Source organism: Zalophus californianus, chromosome 3 (genome assembly GCF_009762305.2).
Source record: "Zalophus californianus isolate mZalCal1 chromosome 3, mZalCal1.pri.v2, whole genome shotgun sequence".
Lineage (NCBI taxonomy): Eukaryota > Metazoa > Chordata > Mammalia > Carnivora > Otariidae > Zalophus > Zalophus californianus.
Genome location: NC_045597.1, coordinates 4,024,010 through 4,046,433, shown reverse-complemented (window position 1 = coordinate 4,046,433; position 22,424 = coordinate 4,024,010). Strand labels below are relative to the sequence as shown.

Here is a 22,424-nt window from a genome sequence, read left to right as displayed (position 1 = left end):
AGGAGCATTTCAAGCTGAACAGTGCTGGGCGTAAAGGCCCTGCAGCAGGGGTGGGTGTGTTGTGATTTAGAAACTGCACAACGGCCTGTGAGGCTAAGCAGAGTAAAGGAAAGGAGGGACGTAGCTGGCCCAGATCCCACAGGGTCTGCACACCTGTGTGAGGATGTAGTTACTCTGAGTGTGACGGGAACACGTTGGAGGGCTCTAAAGAGAGTGAGACATGGTCCTACTTCAGTTCTAAAAGCATCACTCGCTCTGACTGCTGTGTTAAGGATGGACTGTCAAAGGGCAGGGCTGACGCTGAGAGTTCGGGTAAGAGGCTTTTCCAGTAACCCAGAGGTTGGTGGTGTGGCTCAGACAAAGCTGCAGGAAGCTGAGGGGGTAGGAAGTGGCTAACTTCCGTCTGCATGGAAAGAAGATCCACTGGAACTTCCTGATGGCCAAGTGATGGGAGAGAAAGGGTGACTGCAGAATGACTCCAAGTATTTTTTGCTTGAACAACTGGAATGATGGAGTTGACATCAAATGGGACAATGAAGGCGGAGGACAAAACGAGCTGAGAGCAGGGACAGTGTGCCAAGCATAGAGCTACAACGGCCTCCGAGCCATCTTCGTGGAGATGCTGAGTTTGTGGTTGGATCCTGGAGTCTGGAAGTCAGGAGCTGTCTGGGCTGCAGACTCAATTTTGGGAATACTAGCATGTACATGACATTGAAAGCCTTGACCTTGGATGAAATCACAGATTTGATACAGAAGGGAAGAGAATTTGGGACCGAGCCATGGAACTTAGGAAGAAGAGAAAGATCCAGAAATGAGACTGGCACAAGGTAGGAGGAAAACCAAAAGAATGAGATGTCGCAGGAGGCAAGGAAAGGAAGTACGATGACGAGGAGGGGGGGGCAGGAAGCCGAGGACTATCAGATACCGCTGGGAGATCAAGGGCCTGGAGATGGTGAATTGGCCGTTGGACTCAGTAACGTGGAGGTCGTTGGTCTTCTCAGCGAGGACGGTTTCACTGGAGTGGGAGGCTCAAAATCCGCACTGGAGTGGGTAACGGTTCTTTGAACACATGGAATGCACTAATGTCCAGCCTAGAAACCCAATAGACCTTTGCTTCTCTGTTTGGCAAAAGACATTACAGCTTTATATTTCTTTTAAAAAAGATCCCCACTAAGTAAAAAAAATAGCATGAGTGTTTCAAATACCGCTGAACAAAAGGACCCACCTACTTCATTAGCGAAGCTGTGGAAAGAATCAATACAGAGCCATAAATTGCTATCGTGTTCAACCATCTTCAGTGTTGACATTCTTTGTGACTTGTTTCTATTGAGCATTGAGCATAAACATTGCAAATAATTGTGTAATAACTAAATGATCATCTCTGAGCTTTTTATGAGGGAAGTAACAGTGACTGGGAGGCTAGGAAGTTGTTCCTGGAAGATGGCTCTCAGCATTTAGCAAGTGGCGGTTTCCGTGGATTCTTACATCTGAATTGGTTCGTCTGTCATGTTAATGACTGCCACCACCCTGAGCTGGCCTCCAAATTGTGCGCATTCTGGTCTCTTGTAGGTGGGAACAGTGGAAGACACTCTTCCACAGATTTCTGTATCCTGAGTTGGGATGCCAGTTGTGGTTTAAAATTAGGCATCATTTCCCACGCTTAAATTGTGCAAAAAAGATAAGGCTGTCAACAAAAGGCTCAGTGCCGCTACACTTCTAGTATGTTGCCTTTTTCTCCTCTGTTAGAATATGCAGTAAAGTAACCAAACATAATGTAGCTCTTTGAAAAAGACCTCTTGGTTTACACAGATATTCTTCTTAGAAGAAAACAAAGCCTCAAAAAAGGATACAATTCCAAAAAAAAAAAAAAAAAAAGCTGTTACAGAGCATATGGAAATGCGTTCCTGAGTTCGAGCTCGTAGATGCTCTTTGAAAATATGAACTGTAATGACTTTCAGATCCATTATGAAGACGCTGGTTCTTTACTCTTCTGTCACAGAATTTGATATATAACATCTGGCCTTGGGACTCATTTACTTGGTTTGTTGGAAAATAATTATTCATGAGATGCAAACATCAAGCAATTTTATTTTTGTCTCCCTTTGTTATTTCAGTATGTCTGGTTCATCCCTTACTTCTGAATGAAGACTTAGCCAGTGTCATCAGCTTTCTGGCCATTTTTAGGGAATAGCGCCTTTATGGTTACCTTATATCAGAACACATAGCCTCAGTTTAGAGATTGGAATGTCTGGTCCTATATAACCATGAAAAGTCTCAGCTTACATGAAGTCAGGGTTCACTGATCTTTTTTATGCCATATTACCCTCTAAATCTTGGGGGTAGCTGTGGATTCCTTGTCAGAATTGTGTTCTTAATGTATTAAAAATTGTGCCTAGAATTACAAAGAAACCCAGTTATATGGAAACATCATAATCCTAATATTAAAATTAAATTTGTGATTTGTAATGCATGTGCTTCTTTATGAAGGCGCTGAGTAATGGATGTACTCATTACCATGATGTTAGAGTAGAGTTGAATATGAGGGGTATTTGGAGCTACCTGCTATGACCACAATGTGATAGGAGCATATTTCTTTCGATGATAGCATTGTAGGTGTGTAGCCTAGGTTCACCATTGAAGAATTTGCTAAATTTCATTTTGGGTTAGAAAAAAAAAATAAAACTAACCATTTTCCCATTTCCAAGTTTGCAAATCCCCTGAATCTCTCCCTAGATCCTGCAGGGGCTGGTGGGCTCAGGTGTTGAGGACCCTGATCTCAGTGAAATCTTGAACCTGCTGCTCGCATGGTGTTGTGTCAGACCAGGGGGCCCATGGGAGGGGGGGTGGCTGTGCTCATCTGCTTCCCCTCCTGCCACTGCCTCTTCTTCCGTGTCACTGGAGTGGAGAGAGAGGATGGGAGGAGACAGATGGGCAGGAGGAGACACATGGGGACCTGGAAGGCTTTGACCTGACTTTCCTTGAGAGGATGTTCTACTCTCCGGGCAGGAAGCTGACCCCTTCCCTTGTGAGGATGTGGGGGTTCTTCAGATACCACCTCCTCACCCCCATCACTGGGAATCTCCAGAGGGTCCTTCATGCCTGCCTCCACTCTGGGGAACCGGGGGTACCCCAGCCTGTCTCTGCTGAACCATGCTTGCTCCTCAGGCACCCCCCTGAAACGGAACTGAAAACGAAAATGGCTTGTCCCCGGAAAACCCTCCCCGTGTTTGTCTTTGTCCCTGCGAACTCAGGAGCGGATGCCAGTGTATCTGTGACTCCCCTTCACTGCCCACGAAAGCAGAGAGCCAGCCTGTCTCTTGCCCTTTACTTCTAGTCAGGAATCAAAACCAGTAATAGTGTCTCCACCACACCCCCGAGGACACAGAGCTTCTGTTGGTGGCCCCTGAAGCCAAGCTCTCCTGACTTGGATTAGGGAGGAATCCAGGCCCCACCGCCACACAAAAATTTCCCACATGTGCAGTCTCCCTTTATCTCTCATTTGGAGCTATTATGCCCTCAGTCTAGACGTAGAGGTCAAAAGTAATCTAGGCTGGGACACCTGGCTGGCTCAGTCAATAGAGCGTGAGACTCTTGATCTTGGGGTTATGAGTTCAAGCCCCACATTGGGTGTGAGTATAGAGATAAAACATTAATAAAAGGTAATTTAGGCAGTTTTTGGACAGCTATTTTCAAATGTCCATATTTGGTCTCACTTTGAGATGTGATACGTATTAGCTTCCTACTCAGTCAAAACTGTGGCAGGAAAAGTCCTCTGTTAATATTCTGATAGAAAACTAGAATTGGAGAAAATTCACAGTTATTGGTTCAAAATCTGGACTAATTCTGGTAGGTGCTTGAATAGCTATTCCTCGAGATTGATTTTCATTTACTCCTAAGATAATTTTCATCTAAATTTGACATTAACCTCAGAGTGACCTGCCAGCCTTAGAGTGGCAGGGATCACAGACCTTAAATAAGACCACATTCCTTGGGAGGATACTCTAAAATTCACACACAGGTTCTTTTTAAAAATGAGATTCACAAATAGAAGACTGAGTAAGTGACTTAACAATGAACCCCAGTTTCCATGTTACACAAAAGAAAGGAGTTAATTCTGGGTGGAGAAAGCCCTTCCAATATCCAAATAGGGAGAGAAAGCACAAAGGGAAATACTGAGGTCATTGACCATGACAAAAATTAAAACGAACATTTGTGCATTAAATAATGAGCAAAATTAAGAGGCAGATAATAAATGAGGAATAATATTTGCAGCAAGTCTTCCAAAGTGTTAATAGTTTTAAAAAACACAGCAGTTATAGAAATGAATGAAAAAGATCACCATCTCTTGGTGGAGAAACAAATAATAGAGTCAATACACAAAAGAAAATACAACTACCCTCCAAATATATTAGAAGAGACCAATTTTTAGGAATTCAGTACGTTGAACTTATTTATAGTCATTTTAGAAATACGTAATAGTGAAGACTAGAAGGCTAAGGGTCTGTGAGGGAGAGTCCCTCCACACACCACTGGATGAGGTGTCAGTTGCACAAACACTGCCAAACTCAGTGTGTGTAAATACATTGAAAAAGTGTTCATTATTTTAGAATCACAATTCTATTTCTGGGAATGTTTCAGGAGGAAATAATCAGAGAGACAAATAATAGTGATTATCGACAAAGCGATCTTCTGTAAAATCAGAAATACGACAAACGCATAAGAGCCCAATAATGAGGAATTGGGTCAGGTGGATGGTAATGCTCCACAGGATTGTGCACCGTGCTCTCCCGAAGAACAGCCAGTTAGAAGAGCACCATGGTGAAGAGGTGGGACGGTCCTCAGGCTGAGTTCCATCGTTCCATGGATGGGACTTTTGTTGGTTTATCATTCTCTCTGTCTTGACCCCAGCCTTGCACACCACCTGTGTGAGGAAGAGGCTGTTCAGAGATGATCGCGCTACTGCAGACTCCTAGCTGGGGTCCGAGACTCTTGTGGGTCTTCATATCTGAAAGATGCAGGACCTGGTGATGGTTTTGATCAGTATGAGGAGGCTGCACACCATGTTTAACACACGCGGCTTGCGCCTCCATGGGTGTTGGGTCGGGGAAGGCTGAAACAAGTGTGTAAATGGTGGGCATCTTCCAGAGACCAATGTTTTAATACAAGATAAGGGTATTGGGGAAGGGGTGGTTTATAGGAAGAAGAAAAATTCCGTTTTTAAATCAATAAATTATGGGACGACGCAAGGATCATTAGGAGCACTAATAAATTGTGGTTTTTACCCTGGTGGCCTGGCCGACTCGGGTGTCCACTCCTGTATGCTGTTTCAGAGAGTCAGTGCTGGATAATGCAGAAGAACGTGGCTTCAGCCCCCAGGGGCCAGGCTCCTCTGGGCCGGTTGCCTAAATTAACTCATCCCCAACTTTTGCCTCTGCAACATTAGGACAATGATCATTGCATCACAGGCCATACAGACTAGAAGGAATAATTGATAACTTTTTTTTTTTGGTGAAGAAATTTATCTTTAGATTTAGCCAGCTGGACTCAGTTTAGATGATTCCAATTTTGTTGACAACATCCAAAGCATCATAGTCAAGAGCCAGTCGAACATATGCCTTCTTCTCTGCATCAGGCCTGATCAAGGTGTTGACCTTGGCCACATCAATGTCGTAGAGCTTCTACACAGCCTGTTTGATCTGGTGCTTATTGACCTTGACATCCACAATGAACACAAGTGTGTTGTTGTCTTCTGTTTTCTTCATGGCTGACTCAGTAGTCAGGGGGAGCTTGATGGCATAGTGATCAAGCTTGTTTTCTCCTGGGGGCGCCCTTTCAAGGATATTTGGGCTGCCTCCACAGATGCAGTGTCTTGGGTCGTCGGAATGTAGGTGACGTGTGGATCTTCTTTTTTTTTGTGACTGTGGACGCCTTTCAGCACTGCTTTCCTGGCCTTCAAAGACTTTGCTTTGGCTTCGGCTTTGGGAGGGGCAGGGGCTTCCTTCTTAGCTTTCAGCACCATCTTCGTAAAAGGGCATAATTGATCACTTTTATGGGCAGCGTTTGTGAAGCGGCTCTGAAACCTTGTCCTGCGTTGTAACTGGATAGGTGATGTCCAACCTGCCATGATTTTCTGGGACTGTCCTTTTGCCATCGTCCTTCCAAGAAGCTGCTGCTAATCGTTTACAGAAAGAGTAGCTGCCTCCCTGTTTCTCCTAAGACCCCATAAAATGGCAGGAAAGGAGTATTCTAAGACACCATGGGGATAAACACTTTCACATTTTGGCACCTGACATCTTCCAGCAATTGTCAGGACAAGGGAGGGGTATAACTTCCATTTCAGAAAATAGACATCTTTTAAGCTCTAACTTAGTGATGAGAACGGTCTCCTGGGGGCTCTGAAGGCTTGCTTATGGATTCCGAAGTTGATTGCCAGTAACATCAAGGTAGAGCCTCTGAGCTCTTAATATCTTACTATGATGAATTTTTAAAATTCTGTTATCTCTTGTAAGGAATGGAAATACTCAAAGTCAGGGGTTTTTGCCTTTGTTTTGAGATTGCCTAGGATTAAATTTGTCTGCCTCCAGAGATGTCACTGGGAACTCATGCTTTGGATAGCTTTTCTACCAAGTGAGCCAAGACTTTCCTTTTAGTCTTTTCCTTGAGAGCAGTGCCTGGAGATGGCAAGGCAGGAACTGGGCTGAGTTTGAAATGGGAGAGCCCGATTTTTGCCTCGTGGAAAGCAAATCTACTCATTAAGGAGTTCATCCTTAATGCAAGTGAACTTGACTTTGTTAGGATCAGGTGCTAACCAACAAATGGTCAGTGAAAACCTTCTCAGATCCAGATATTAGTGCTCACTGTTCAGAGTAACCTTCGAATCACCTGATTATTCAAGTAATGTAGAATAAATTTAGGAGCAGTTGAAAGATTGGTTTTCCAGGAGATCAAGTGTATAATATTATATTTCTCTAAAATACTTGGGGTGGATATTTTATTCTTGGGACTGTTTGCTAGAATATTAACGAGGCAAATTTTATATATAACAAAGTACAGGAAGATTGATGTGAAACTTAATCTCTTATTGTTTATGCCTTAAATTGGATAAATGTATTTGTTCTTTTGGTGCAATTAAGTACGAGAAATAGGCATATAAATACATGCTGTACGTTAAAGAGCAAAATTAAGTCCAGAGGTAGAAAAGCAAATGTTTTTGCTAGATTTTATTAATATATCTGTATGTGTACTTAATAAGTCCTTTGGCTTTATTGTAATTTTATCTTTGTAATAAAAAGAAGCTACAAAATTCCATGCTACAAAACCAAGAAGAAATCATTGGTTTACTGCTTTTATATTCTTTTTCTTTTGCCTTCGTTGTAGTTTCTTATTATTATGCTCATGAAATCAATCACGTAGTTACTTAATAACCTAATTTAAATTGTGCATGATGACAGTTTACTTACAAATCAAGGCTGCTGCATTGGAAACGGGAATTACCCCGTCTGAAAAGTCTGAATAGTCTCCAAACCCTGATCCCATCAATTGCAGCTCCTAAGGCTTCATTCCTAAACTTCAGGTTGCATTCATAAACTAAACTGGGAGTATGTTCACATGAGAGCTACATAATCGTTTTAAGGTCTGTCAGGATCAACTCAGTCTTTCCAGTGTGCCTGCCCCTTTCTCCTATTCCTAAGCATCGAGTTGATCACATTTCCTCTTGTCATATGTGTCCTCGAATCTCCTCCAGTCGCACCAAGTACAGGGCTAGAATTCCAAAGCCAGTCCCTACGTGTTTGACTTTTGGGCAAGAAGTGGTAAAGCGTTCAATTATTGCATTTTGTATTTAAAAGTATTCAGATTACACTAAAGAAGAAAATAGGAATTATATGAAAAAGTGCACATTGTCAGGGTCAGAAGGAAAATAATAATTAAACCATAAGCCTTTGTTTAAAGAAGGATGATGTCCACTTATATCAAATAAATAAAACTGCATGTATGTTCTTTTTTTAAAGGTATTTTAGATTTTATTTTATGTTATTTATTTTATTTTATATTATTTAGATAATATTTTAGTAGCTCTCTTCAAGCCACTGAATAAACTGTTTTGATGTCACTGCTTTAAGTTATATAACAAAATATTTCTTCACTTTAGTTGCATATGGCATGTGCAAGTGGCTACAAGGAGGTGGTGTCTCTTCTCCTGGAACATGGCGGGGACCTGAATATAGCAGATAATCAGTACTGGACCCCACTTCACTTGGCAGCAAAGTATGGCCAGGTAAAATGATCTCCTACATTATTTTAAAAAAATCATTCTATAATTAATGCATCATTTCATATTTAACTTTTAAATTTCAAATTGTGTACTAGTCAGCATGAAATTTGACTTTTAATGGCATCCTGTTCATAAACAAGTATTTTCATGGTTGAACGAAAACATTGTCTTTTGGAAGGATACATAAAACACACAGTCCTCAGGATTCTGCATATCGTTGTCAAAATTGTTGGAGAAATAAGACAAAATCATAAACATTTTTCATAGAATGGACTTATTATTTTCTTAACATTGTGTAGTCCTTATAGTAGTTTATAATTTTATGAATTGTTAATTCTGTTTGTTCTCTGTAGTTAGTAGAAGTAAAGCAGAATTCCATTTTATGTTTTAGTTTTTCACTATAAATTATATTTCATCTTGACAAATGAAGGTGAATAGCAGATTTTTTTTCTCTGAATTGGTTTTTGGTCATAGCTAACACAACTTGAGTTAGTCTCGCACAAATGACTTTCTCACCAGGTACCATTATATCATCAGGAAGAAGCAAACTGACTTTTAAATGATTTTATGTGGGTGAATGTGGCAGCAGTGTTCATAGTAACTGATTAATTTTGAAATCTATTTATACAATACACAATATTTTGTGTTGGAGAAAGCCTGAGTACTGTTGTGGAAGAGAATTCGTTGTTAAGTAAATGTGGAGATTTAGGTTAAACTTGTTGCTTCTCAGACATTGGTCTGGGGTAACAATCATGCCCCTTAGGGTCATTGTAAGTTAAGTCTCTTAGGTACTAACTAGTATGCAAAATATCCATCATAAAATCTGAGTACTGCAACTGTTGAAATAATTGAAACCATTTGCATTTCACACATTTTAGAAAAAGCACGTTGCTTAGTTACCGTAAGTCTTTCAAAATAATAAAAACATTGTTTGCTTTGACAACATTTCCTTTATGAAAAGTTTCATTCGTTAATAAATATTTCTAACAGGCTCTTTATTAAGTACCCCAAACTGTGTGTTTAGCAAGTGAATGTTTGTGTAAGTAAATGGATAGGTTAAGGGGAAGAGGCTGCAGATAGCTGAAGTCATGGGTCCCAGGGGTCGGGGGTCCCCGGTCCCCCCAGTAGATCATAGGAGTATTGGAGGATCAATAATCTAAGTACACCACGAACACATCGGTGCTGCATTTCTAGCACCAGAGCATGCCAGAAAATGCTGGGTGAGAGGTTTTGTCTTCAGTAAAAGGTAGAGAAGCAAACACAGAAGCAAGTACCTCCTTGAATACAACCTGTTGACCTGTGCAGAGAAAACGGTGATTGGTGAATTATCAGAATGTGCTCATTATAGTCAGTGCTCCCTCTGGAAGGAGCTAAATCTGCAAGTGAGTGAGAGCTTGGTAAAACGTGACAGAATGCTACTTACTTCAACTCAATTAATGCTTTCATTCTACCCATTTTTTCAATTTTTCTGAGTGGACTTTTAGATTTCAGATTGGGTTCATTTTAAAGAATACCAAATTGGTTCCCTTTAACCACTTTCATAATATAATGGGAGAATAGGACTAGATTTAACAAGTTTTTCTAAAGACATGCCTTGGGGGTTGCCTGGGTGGCTCAGTTGTGTAAGTGTCTGCCTTCAGCTCAGGTCATGATCTCAGGGTCCTGGGATCGAGCCCCACCTTGGGCTCCCTGCTCAGTGGGGAGTCTGCTTCTCCCTCTGCCTCTGTCCCTTCTTCTTGTGCTCACTCTCTTGCACGCTCTGTCTCTCAAATAAATAAATAAAGTCTTTAAAAAAATAGACAGGCCTTGGACTAAATATGTCACTATTGCTGTTATTAGACATTTAAATAATTTTTATCAGAAGCCAATATGTGGCTTTTGTTTTATTTGGTTGCAAGTCAAATGAAATATTTGGTATGAGTTGGTGTATTATATCTGTTATTGTATTTTTTGGTTCTATGATTTCCCATTTGTTTTTTATTGTAACTTCTATGTCTTTGATGGGATTTCCTACTTTTTTCATTTGTTTCAAGAGGATTTGTAGTTGCTTATTGAAGCATTCTTATGAGATCTGCTTTACCCTCATCATCAGATGATTCTGGCATGATTCATCTTGTTGTTGTCAGTTCATCATCTTTTCTCATTCAAGTTGTGATTTCCTGATCTTGGTATGACAAGTCATTTTTAATTGCGTTTTTGGATACTTCAGCTATTGTGTTAGGAGAATCTTGGTCCTGTATAAATCTTCTATTTTAGTCAGCCTGTTTATGCTTGATATGCAGGGCCTGGTCTACTCCAGTGGGTTGTGGTTCCAGTAACAGTTTAATTTTCAGACCTTTGATGTGTCATTTTGGTTCACTTGGCCTATCTGGTGCCCCTGGGGTCCTCACTGCTTCTTCTAGTGTCCCCAAAGGGGTGAAAGAAGAGGTTTTCCCAAGCCAGGTTACCCCATGTCTCAGGGTGAGGTAGGGGGATCTCCACAAAAGACTTTCAGGGCTGGGGGCCCATTGGGTTATGCTCCCTCTTGCAGGTGCCCCCTCCCAGCTGCCCTTGCCTCTCATCAGGGAGGGGAGTCTCAGCTCAGTGGAAGAAGAGCACTTGCCCTGGCACTTTGTGTTAGCAGATCGTGGTGCTGGACTCACCTGATGTTGTCCGAGGGACACAGCTAAAATGTGGGAGGGATACCTCGACCCAGGCCATCTTCTGTCCCTAAGTTGGGCTGGGAAACACCGGGTATAGGCTAGCCTTCGACTGGGTGGGGTTCCTGTCCGTGATTCCTTCCTTCTGCAGGTCCTGAGCCAGTTTACCTTCCTCCTTCCCTCTTCAGAGTTCTTCTTGGGTTTATTGTAATTAACAGGGAGGATCAGAAAGAACCAGTCTAAGCTGGTATGTTTTAAAACAACTGCTCTGTTTCAAAAGAATTACTGACTTCTGAAAGCCTCCTGAAGCTTAATAGAGAGTGAAGGAAGGAAGTTAATTTATGGTTATTTTCACATGAAACCCATCTGTGGGCAGAGGAGAAATGAACATGCTTTTATACAATTTCCACCGTGAAGTGTCTACCAGCATCTTTGACTCTGCCTATTGAACATGTCTCGATGTGACCGATTCTTCCTGACTCATAATTTGAAAGAGCATCTAGACATTTCTGTTCTGTGTCCTGGAAGCTGTATGATTAAAGCAGCAAGAATGAGTGGCTTTCAGAAATTCTATCCCTCAGGCACTCAGATGGAGCTCCTGATCCTTTTCCCAGTAGTTGCCTGCCCTGTCAGAGGCCAAGAGTTGTGTGTGAGAATAAGGAATTGACCTTCCAGGGGTCCACAGGAAACCCTACCCTGCAGAAATGGAAAGTTCTACCCGAGAGACTACATTTTTAAAGTGCCTGCAATTGAGCTTTATTATAGGATAAGTGTTAAAAAACAGGATTGGAGTCTGATAAAACTTGTATCAGGGAAAGAGACCTATTTGACAGAACCATGATACAAGACTAATGAATATATTAAACTAATAAAACAGGTTGGCTATATGGTAAAAAAACAAAAAGGCAGTTGGTTTTCGTAATGAAAGTAGATTTTTTCCTTTAAATTTTTTATTGTTATGTTAATCACCATACATTACATCATTAGTTCTTGATGTAGTGTTCCAGGATTCATTGTTTGTGCATAACACCCAGTGCTCCACGCAGAGCGTGCCCTCTTTAATACCCATCACCAGGCTAACCCGTCCCCCCACCGCCCTCCCCTCTAGAACCCTCAGTTTGTTTTTCAGAGTCCATTGTCTCTCATGGCTCATCTCCCCCTCCGATTTCCCCCCCTTCATTCTTCCCCTTCTGCTATCTTTTTTTTTCTTAACATATGTTGCATTATTTGTTTCAGAGGTACAGATCTGTGATTCAACAGTCTTGCACAATTCGCAGCGATCACCATAGCACATACCTTCCCCAATGTCTATCACCCAGCCACCCCATCCCTCCCACCCCCCACCCCTCCAGCAACCCTCAGTTTGTTTCCTGAGATTGAGAATTCCTCATATCAGTGAGGTCATAGGACACATGTCTTTCTCTAATTGACTTAATGAAAGTAGATTTTTTTAAAAAGATTTTATTTATTTATTTTAGAGAGAGATCCCACTCCTGTCAGTGGGGGGAGGGGCAGAGGCAGAGGGAGAAGTAGACTCCCCGCTGAGCAGGGAGCCCGACTCGGGGCTCAAGCCCAGGACCCCGAGATCATGACCTGAGCTGAAGGCAGACACTTAACCAACTGATCCATCCAGGTGCCCCATGAAAGTAGATTTCTAACAATTTTAATTGACACAGTTACATTTGAGAAAAAAAATAATGATTGGCATATATATGGAGCATGATAGCTGCTGTGATGTACAGAACATAAGCCCAGTACAATGGCCACCTCCTTCCTAAAGCTTCCTGGGGATTCCCAGCACACACAAGTTATAGGATGCAGGAGTGGCTGATGAATAAGGCAGGAAGAATCCATGGATGGCAGTACGCTCAACCCATTACCTGCCATCTTTGAACAATTTTTCAAACTTTGGGCTTTCTGAACCTATATTTTCAACCTAGGGAAAGAGTTCTGAACTTACATGGGAAATGGTACCCAAAGCTACATTTAATTTGCAAGATGCAGAGTAATTAAGACTTATGTTTTTGTAACTACTTCTCTGGTGCATCGGTGATATTTCAAACACTCATCATTTATTAATGATAAGTGAATTAAGAAACCCTTTCCAATTGCTCCATTTATTCTTTCAAAACCAGCTGAAAAATATTTGACCCCAGCTTTTAAAAAATGTCTATATTTTTTATTCTTTCTTGTGTTTCCCAGACACTTCGCTACACAAACATCTGTATTTCATTCTGCCCAACCACGTGATGAAGCCAGGTTTGTTCTGAGGAACATGGCCTTCTCCCTGGCTCTGAACGCCTGGCTGTGTGAACCTAACAAGGCTCACTAATTCTCCTTCCATAGAGTCTGGCCCTTCAATCAATGTGAACCGTCAAGCTCTGTTTAAAGGGGGATTCTTACATAGCTCAGGAGATTCTGGGGAATGACGAAGGCAAATGCATGAGACGTGTGTTGAACATCACTTGGCGTGTGTCCTGGTCAATTGATCCAATTGCTAGATTTGTACAGACAGATATCCGACACAAAGGTTTCCAGAAATGGCCATGTATAGTGTTCAAATGAGGCAGATTTAAAAATGAATGTCACCTTTATCCTCTGCTTCTCTAGAAAATGACTAGCCATTGTTCTGTATTTTCTAACTCCTTATACACTTTAGTACCGAGGATAGATCTGAAGATCACATGTGTCTTTTCCATTTTGCTCCATTAACCCTGTTCAGGTGGGGTCTCCACCAGAACGTAAGCTCCGAGCAGCGAGGACTGTTTGCTTGCCCTCTGTGCTCGGTGCCCAGCAGAGTAACCAAAGGAATTGGAAGGACAGATCAGTCAACCAAGAGCTCGAAGCGAAGCTCTAACATGCAGAGGCGGGGGGAAGAGGGGAGGCTTTTCTGTTAGAATATAGGACACCAAAACCAAAATACTGTTCTTCAATTCAGACTAAAAAGACAACTAAGAGACTTATGTTAATAGATTTTGAATAACTTGTATCTCGATTACTTTGTCAGGAAAATACCATATGATATATAGAATCATATTTAAAAATTATTCACCTGTAAAAATGCCATTTAGTATTCATTTTGGAAATAATAATTTAGAAATAGGTTTTATCTGAATGTCAAGTTATATGCATGGGAGATTTATAACTCTCTGAAGAAATTTACTATAAATAAATTTATCTCAATTTAGAAAAAAAGCTTTAGAAATGCTAACATTTTAAAAGACTAATGGCATTTTTGGAGACTTTCATAGCAATTTCACTTTCTTATAAATACCTTACAAATATAAATACCTTTATGGGGAAGGTAGTTTATAATTTATAACAGTTTTTTTATTGGCATTTATACCGGGATGGCATATATATTTTAACAGTTCCCTTTATAAATATGTTAACTTTCCGTTGAAAAAAAGGAGATGCTTGTTCTTGTCTAAAACTGGGAACTGAATAATTTATGTGACTGATGTCTTTTGGTTTCACGGTTCTTTCATGAGTTGCACCTAAAATAAAATTTGATTCTATCCTGATACATATTTTTAGTGTTTCTAATAGGATTGGTCCCACTACAACAAGATAGGAAAGTAACTTCACAAACGCTAAAACCTAAATACCCTTCCCTTCAAAAGTATTTTGTGTCATACCACCCACATATCTGATGTTTAAAGGAGTTGTTTGTATTCTCAAAAACATTTTTGCCCCAGTTCATAAGAACTGAGAAACCTTCAGAGGGTTTTTATCATCATCATTATTATTATTATTATTTCTTCTTTGCTTTGGGAAAACATAAAGACCCTCTGTGGTTTTCCTGCCACCCCGCTAGCACGTGGTGTTGGCAGGCTCAGCGCTCTGTGTGTGGGTTCCCTCTCTTCTCAGTGTTTACACGTCTTTAGGGAATCTCCACCCTGCAGCCTCCGGTCCCGGACATGCTCATGGCTCCGAAAGCGGCCTCTTGTTTCCCTCTCAGCTTGCAGACCCCTGAGGCCCACCGCCCAGTGGGTGATCTCCTACCAGCCTGCCCTCCAGCTGCTCTCTTGTACAAAGGGAATGGTCAGCTCCTTTCTCAGCCCCAGTGTGCTGCCCTTTCTGTGTGTCATTTACTCACCACCACACTGGGCATCATCCTTCCTCCTGCCCCTCCCTGATCTTCCAGTACCTAATAAGCCCTGAGTCCGTGGGCTTCCACCTAGGAAGAGTGTGGGGCTCTGTGAGGTGTAACCTCATCCCTACCCGGGGATCCACTGGCCTGCCTGCCCCACCCCCAGTCCCTCTGTACACGTAAGCTTTGTCAGGTGTCATCACAGCATCTCACACAACAGCCTTTGCCCTGCGGGGACAGGAAACACGCACTCCATAGCGCAGTTTGCGAGCCCCATGCGCCTGGACTTCTGCTTCCTTCTCCAGCTTCACTCCCCCGCCTCCCCCATCAGGCTGGCGCACTCAGCCGCACTCAGCCACTTCCGATTTCTGGACAAGGCCACCAGGTGCCTCCTTTCCTGCTCTTTGCTCTTCCTGATATTGTTAAGTGGTTCAGTCTTACTTACATGGAGGACCACACGGAGATGCCACTTCAGTGGCCCCTCTCCCAGTTTCCTGAATTCCAGTGAGGACACTCCCCCGTGCATCCGATGTGATCCCTGTGTCTCCGCACCTTGTCACTCACCACAGCGGGCTGCAACTGCCCCTTCATTTGTCTGCACTGTCCTCCCGTCTGTAACGACCAAGTGTGAAGACAACGAACGCCCTTTCTTATCAGCACAGGGTCCGACCCCGGACGCGTAGCTCCTCCCTGAACGAGGGAGCCCGTGTCTGCCCTAGAGCGGCAGGTGCCTGTCGGTCCAGCAGACTGTGGCTGCACCTGAGCCGCGATCCCACAAGCCCACACGTGTGTTGGCTAGTGGGAGGGATGGGTCCCCAGGTGCACATATCTGTCCCCGGTGCCCCAAAGAAACAGCATGTGGGCAGAGGGAGTCCAGCCAAGGGTGAGCAGCAACACCTGTTAGGTAGCCTAAGAGGTCCTCAAGGAGTCTGACCAGGAGGGGATGCAGCAGAAGGAGGCTGCCACCTGGGCGGGGGGAAGGACCGGCAGATACTGGTGGGACTGGAGAGCCTGTGTTTTCAGGGGTGGAGGCAGAACTCTTATGTTTAATGTGGAATCACAGTTGGGCCACATATAGGGATAATATTAACAATTTATTAGATGGTTTTATATTTGACATCTGAAATCCCTCAGGGGGTTCTGAGTTGGAGGCATTTACACATTACAATGCAGAGCCCGCACCAAGGAGGTAGGATGTGCACCTTGTGAGTTCTGGGACCTTAACACTTCAGTTTCTTGTTACTAGATCAAGTGAAACAGTCTCTTCTAGCGTCCCAACTGGAAACCAGCTACGTCCAAACACTCATTGCCATTGTTCAACTCTTTAAAGAGGTAATTTAAATGACCATCGAGGAATTAATTTTGCTGAATTTATCCACACTGAAGGACAACTTTCCAAAGAATGAATAAAGTCCTTATCCAGTGAAACTTGTGTGGATTTATATTTCAGTGTAAGTACATTTTCAGTTAGCCTGTAGGGTCTCCGTTTCCACACTCACCACCTGCAACACACACACACACACACACACACACACACACACTCTCTCTCTCTCTCTCTCTCTCTCTCTCTCTCTCTCACTCACCTTATCCTCTGGAGCCTTTGGTGATTATAACGTTTTTGTACTAGTGATGAATTCTTACTGGGTTATGCACTCAACCTGTTCGCATTGGAAGCAATTTACCTAAAGGTCTTTTGTGAGGGTAAAGCAAATGTTCCATGTTCCAGAGGAGAGTAAGTGAAATTAGCACGGCCCTGTTTAATTTAGTTCTGTGATGTGCCTCTCCGATTTCTGATTGGAAGCACATGGGGAAAACTGGCTCTAAAAAAAGAAAGGAATTCCCCAAATGAGAGAAACGTCCTCGTTCCACACATGAATGCCTCTTTTTATGGGCCTGAAATAAAATGGAGTTGCTTTTATTGCTAAAGATTTTCATGTAGGAAACATTTTGCTTTTATTACTGAAATGCTTTCTGTGGTTCCAGTTGAAGCTGTGGAGAGAAGTGGTTTGCTGAGTGATGGCACACATTTCTCTTTGGAGGCCTGGACACACTGAATTGAATTTAGAAATGCAAAGGGATTGTTAGGCGTCTGTCTGACATTTTTGCAGTGATACGAAAGCATTTAGGTTTATTACTATTCTTTCAAATTTGGGAAAACCAAAGGCAGTCTTAGCTCATTTTTGGCTTTTTTTTTTCTTCTTCCTTTCCTTCCTTTGTCCTTCCTTCCCTCCAGTGGTCCATCTTCCTTTCCTTCTTCTCTTTCATGTGGTTTAAACACAAGCACATCACTCTCATCTTTAATATAAAACAAAACTCTTTCCTGTACCTATTTTAATGTCCTGGGAATCTGCTCTATATATTTTATCTTTCAGATTTCAAGAGAATGTCTCTTGCTTTAGTAAACTCTCTATTTGGAAATAAAAATAAACTTCTACATATAAGCACTGTAACATAATTTAAATGTTACTGGTAGAATCCGTGTTCTGCAAAACCAAATGCCAATTTTGAATGGGCTTTGGGAAAGCTAACAATGAGTAGATTACTTAAAACCTAATTGATTTTTTTAATGAAAATTCTAACAAGAACAATCATTGGTGGGGGGGGAGATGCCTTGGTGTGCCTGGATGCGAAGCGGAGAACCACAACACATGTTACAAAAGCAAGACGCAAGATTGGAAAAGCCAGCCTCGTTCTTATCAATATAATAAAGCAAGAAATAGAAACAAAGGACAGAGTTGGGGAAGGAGAAAGGAGGATAAGAAGGCCAAAGGAATCAGCAAAATAATGGAAAGACTAGACCCATTAAGTGCATTTATCAAGTTGTTTACAGTGGCATTAAAAACTTAAAATATATAATAATATATTTAACAAAATATTTTAACAAAAGATTTCTACACTGAAAACTATGGAACACCGCAGTGAGGGATTAAATAAGACCCAAATAAATGGAGGAGTAAGCCATAATCATGTGTTTTGACAGTGAATATTTTTTTTTTTTTTTTTTTTTTTAAAGATTTATTTATTTATTTATTTGAGAGAGAGAGAATGAGAGACAGAGCACGAGAGGGAAGAGGGTCAGAGGGAGAAGCAGGCTCCCCGCTGAGCAGGGAGCCCGATGCGGGACTCGATCCCGGGACTCCAGGATCATGACCTGAGCCGAAGGCAGTCGCTTAACCAACTGAGCCACCCAGGCGCCCCGTCAGTGAATATTTTTAAGATATTTGTGGAAGGCTGAATAGTGGCCCCCAGAGATGTCCACACCCTAAACCTCAAAACCTGTCAATATGTTTGTTCACTGAAAAGGCAAAAGAACTTTGCAATTGCAATTAGTTACAGATTTTGAGATGGCAAGAGTTTCCTGGATTACCCAGGTGGGCCCAGTCTCATCACATGGGTCTTTAAAAGCAGAGAACCATTCCTGGCTCAGGGTCCTCCTGCAGTGTGCCTATGCAAAAATGGGCAGACACCTGCAACATTGTTGTCTTGAAGATGAGGGAAGGGACCACAAGCCAAGGAACATGAGTTGCCTCTAGAAGCTAGAAAAGGCAAGGAACACATTTGCCCCGAGAGCCAAAGGAAACATAGTGCTGCTGACACCCTGATTTTAACCCAGTGAGACCTGTGTCAGACTGCTGACCTACAGAATTGTAAGATAATATTTTTTTCATTTAAACCACTAAATTTGTGATATTTTAAAAAACCATATAAAATTAATATGGTATCCATTTAAAGCAATTCCAATCAAAATCTTAAATCCTTTTTTCAGAAATTGAAAAGTTCATTCTAAATTTTTTTTTTTTTTTTTTTTTTTTGACAGAGAGAGACACAGCGAGAGAGGGAACACAAGCAGGGGGAGACGGAGAGGGAGAAGCAGGCTTCCCGCGGAGCAGGGAGCCTGATGCGGGACTCGAACCCAGGACCCCGGGATCATGACCCGAGCTGAAGGCAGACGCTCAACTGACTTGAGCCACCCTGGCGCCCCCATTCTAAAATTTATATGGAGATACAAAATACCTAAATAGACAAAATCATCTTAAAAAAGAAAATTACAGGCTTTTTTCAAGACTTACTATAAGTCTTTCACTTATAAGATTTCAATACTGGCTATAAGCTACACTAATCAAAGTAGTTAGGAAATGTAGTAAGGATAGACAAATAGATCAGTGAAACATGCAGGAACATATATAGTCAATTAATTTTCTACAAAGGTACCAAAACAATTCAGTAAGAGAAAAAAGGTCTTTTTAAGAAATATTGCTGAAAAACGAATGGGTGATGGACCAAAATAAATTTGAACCTTCCTCTGTCATTTGCGAAAACTCACTTGAGATGGACCATAAATATAAAAGTTAAAATTATAAAGCCTTTAGGAGAAAATATAGTATGGTATTGTCATGGCCTTTGAGTGGGCAAAGAGTTATTTTGAACATAAAGAGTACTGAGCACTTGAGAAAAAAATACAGATGTTGCACTTTCACAAAAGCAAAACAAAGTTAAAATATTCTTCTGGTCTTAAAAAAACGTTTTCAAGAATATGAACAAGCAAGCACGGGAGGAACTATTTGTAATACACATACCTGACAGATGTATCTAGAACATATAAGAGCATAAATCACTAATACAAAGATAAACACTCCAGTAATAAATGGGCAAAGAAGTCCTGAACAGACACTTCACCAAAGAAAGTCTAGGAGGGGCCACTAAACACATGGAAGGGTGTTCAGTATCCTTTGTCGTCATGGAAATAAGTTAAAGTAGACTGAAATATTTCTTCATTCCCAGTATGATAGCTAAATTTTTAAAAAGTAACAATGTCAAATGTTGGAGGGAATGTGAATCTAGTGATATGTAAATGCACAATAACAAAATTATTAAATAGAATGTGGTGCAACAGGAACTCTTGTTGGGTATGGGGGTGGACATTTGAGCTCTTTGGAAAACTGTTGCAGCTATCTAAGCCACTTTGATGATGTCCAAACCTTTATCCCAGCAATTTCAGTCCTATGTGCATCTGTCCTGAAGAGAGATCCTTGCTTACATGCACCAAGAAAGATAAATGAGAATATTTGTAGCAACGTTATTTGTGAAAATAAATGGCTGCAAATGGCTTGAATGTCCAGTGAGGAAGGCAGGTTAATTCTGATATATTTGTACGGTGTAGTTATGTGCAGCCGAGAAAATGAATAAATCTTGTTTCGATCCATCACCTTTGAAGATTCTCAAGAATGCAGTCATGAAAGCAAGGCATCAGTGAATATACACACTAGGATTTCACTTCTCTAAATGCCACAAACAGGTAAAGCTGAGCAATATGTTGTTTTGGGGGTACTCCTGTACGTAAGGGTTAAACATATAAAGAAATCATAGCCCCAGATAGCCCAAATTTCATGAGAGTGGTCAACTCTGGGAAATAGGGAGAGGGATAATTTTGGGAAGAAACACAGAAAGATACCATGAATGACCTATTTTAAAAAGTTGGGGGGAGCCTGGGAGGCTCAGTCAGTTTAGTGTCTGACCTTTGATTTCTGCTCAGGTCATGATCTGAGGGTCGTGAGAGTGAGCCCCACAGTGGGCTCTGCACTAAGCGGGGAGTCTGCTTGAGATTCCCTCTCTCCCTTTCCTTCTTCTTTTTCCCTCCAAGCTCTCCCTCTCTAAAATAAGTAACTCTTTTAAAAAAAAGTTGGATAGGGCGCCTGGGTGGCTCAGTTGGTTAAGCGACTGCCTTCGGCTCAGGTCATGATCCTGGAGTCCCGGGATCGAGTCCCGCATCGGGCTCCCTGCTCGGCGGGGAGTCTGCTCCCTCTGACCCTCCCCCCTCTCATGCTTTCTCTCTCATTCTCTCTCTCTCTCTCTCTCTCTCAAATAAACAAAATCTTAAAAAAAAGTTGGATACACTGGAAATTATTTCATTACTTCTCTTTCAATGGCTCATGCACATATATATATATACTCTTTGAATTTATATTTTATAATAAGACTTAAAGAATATATTAGCCTCTCATCAAGTTGCTTTCTTTTTTTATAGCTCGAGTTACATTTAAGTTTTCCTAACTCCCCCGTGACTTTAGTTCATATTTGTCTGTGGGGCTGCAGTGATTGGACAGGACCAGTGAGACGTTAATGAGTCGCTCAATTAAAACAAAACACATATAACATGTAATTCCTCCCACAAGATGCCCTAAAATAAACCTGAAAGGCGTTAAGTGAGCCTTTTCAAATCCCCAGCAATTTATTCCTCATTTGATAAGTAATTTTTGGTTTGAATGTCTGTTATCTTTTTAAAAGGAACTGGGAAAACTGGAAGCGGAGAGAGTAAGAAACGTTTAGGGTGGGATATGCTCATGCCTTCTCCCTCCAGCAGGCTGGAAGCGCCCTGGAGACCACCCCTGTGTACCACTCCCCGATGAATCTTATTTCAGTGAACTTTACTGTTTCAGACAAACCTGGTGAAGCTTCTTCTGATGCATCAGGCAAATCCAAACCTTCTGAACTGCAATGAAGAGAAGCCCTCAGGTAGGTTATGAGCATCCTGGGACCATGGAGCGGTTACTGACTCCTTCCTGTCCTACCGGAACTTGTTCATCCATCATTAACGTGGCTGCCGAGCGAGTCAGCCTCCCCTGAGAATCTCTGTGCAGATGCTCCATTTGGGCACTGTTCCCAAACCCCCATGCCCACCTCCTGCACGAGAGGGCATTACAGGATGGTTCTGATCATTGGGGGCCCTTGTACTTCCCTGAAATTTGCTTTTGAGGTTTTCAACTTCCTGCACGGTGATTCCTTCAATGTCACTTACTTTCAAATATACTTTTGCTGTCATTTAATGGGTTTCTTATCGTTTCAAGTACATACTTGTTCATCAGGGTAATTTTAAATAATAATCTTTTTTTTTTCAGCACAGATAGTATACTGCAAGGAATCGAGACTGACATCCTCAAGCTAATTTAAAGTTTTCAGAATCTTAATTTAATGTTACTATTTCTGATAAGTATCTTTTGAACATTTCTAGAGTTCTTTTTACCACTGTTCTTCAATAATATTCATCTACTAATTTAAGAACATGGATGTTGCATTCATTTTCTAGCTTTTATAATTTGACAACAAATTTACTCAGAAGTTTTTTGTTTATTAAAAATGAAAATTCTAAGTAACAGAGAAAAGTGTAGCATAGGTAAAAAAATAATATGAAAAGCTTGAAGGTCATAATTGAGCTAAAATAACTTAATTCTACTTACTCTTGTTACCATACCTCTAATAACCTAAAAGCACATTATGCCTGAGATTTCTCATTGGATGTACTTACAGGAATATGATTACATGATAAACCTCCAGCTTAAGACAGGATGAGAGATTTGCTCTATTATTTTATTGGAGTTAAATATTGTTTAATGTTTATTCATCTTACCTGCTAAAATAAACT

At 41.5% G+C, this 22,424-nt stretch overlaps 1 protein-coding gene across 1 annotated transcript in view; it reads left to right on the top strand.

Moving 5' to 3' along the window:
• MYO16 (myosin XVI) overlaps positions 1-22,424 on the top strand; it is a 475,554-nt gene that overhangs the window by 120,767 nt on the left and 332,363 nt on the right. Inside the window, exons 7-8 of the mRNA XM_027590435.2 lie at positions 8,150-8,275; positions 21,442-21,517. Of these exons, the coding sequence (XP_027446236.2) occupies positions 8,150-8,275; positions 21,442-21,517 (202 nt within the window). The remainder of the gene's footprint in view (positions 1-8,149; positions 8,276-21,441; positions 21,518-22,424) is intronic.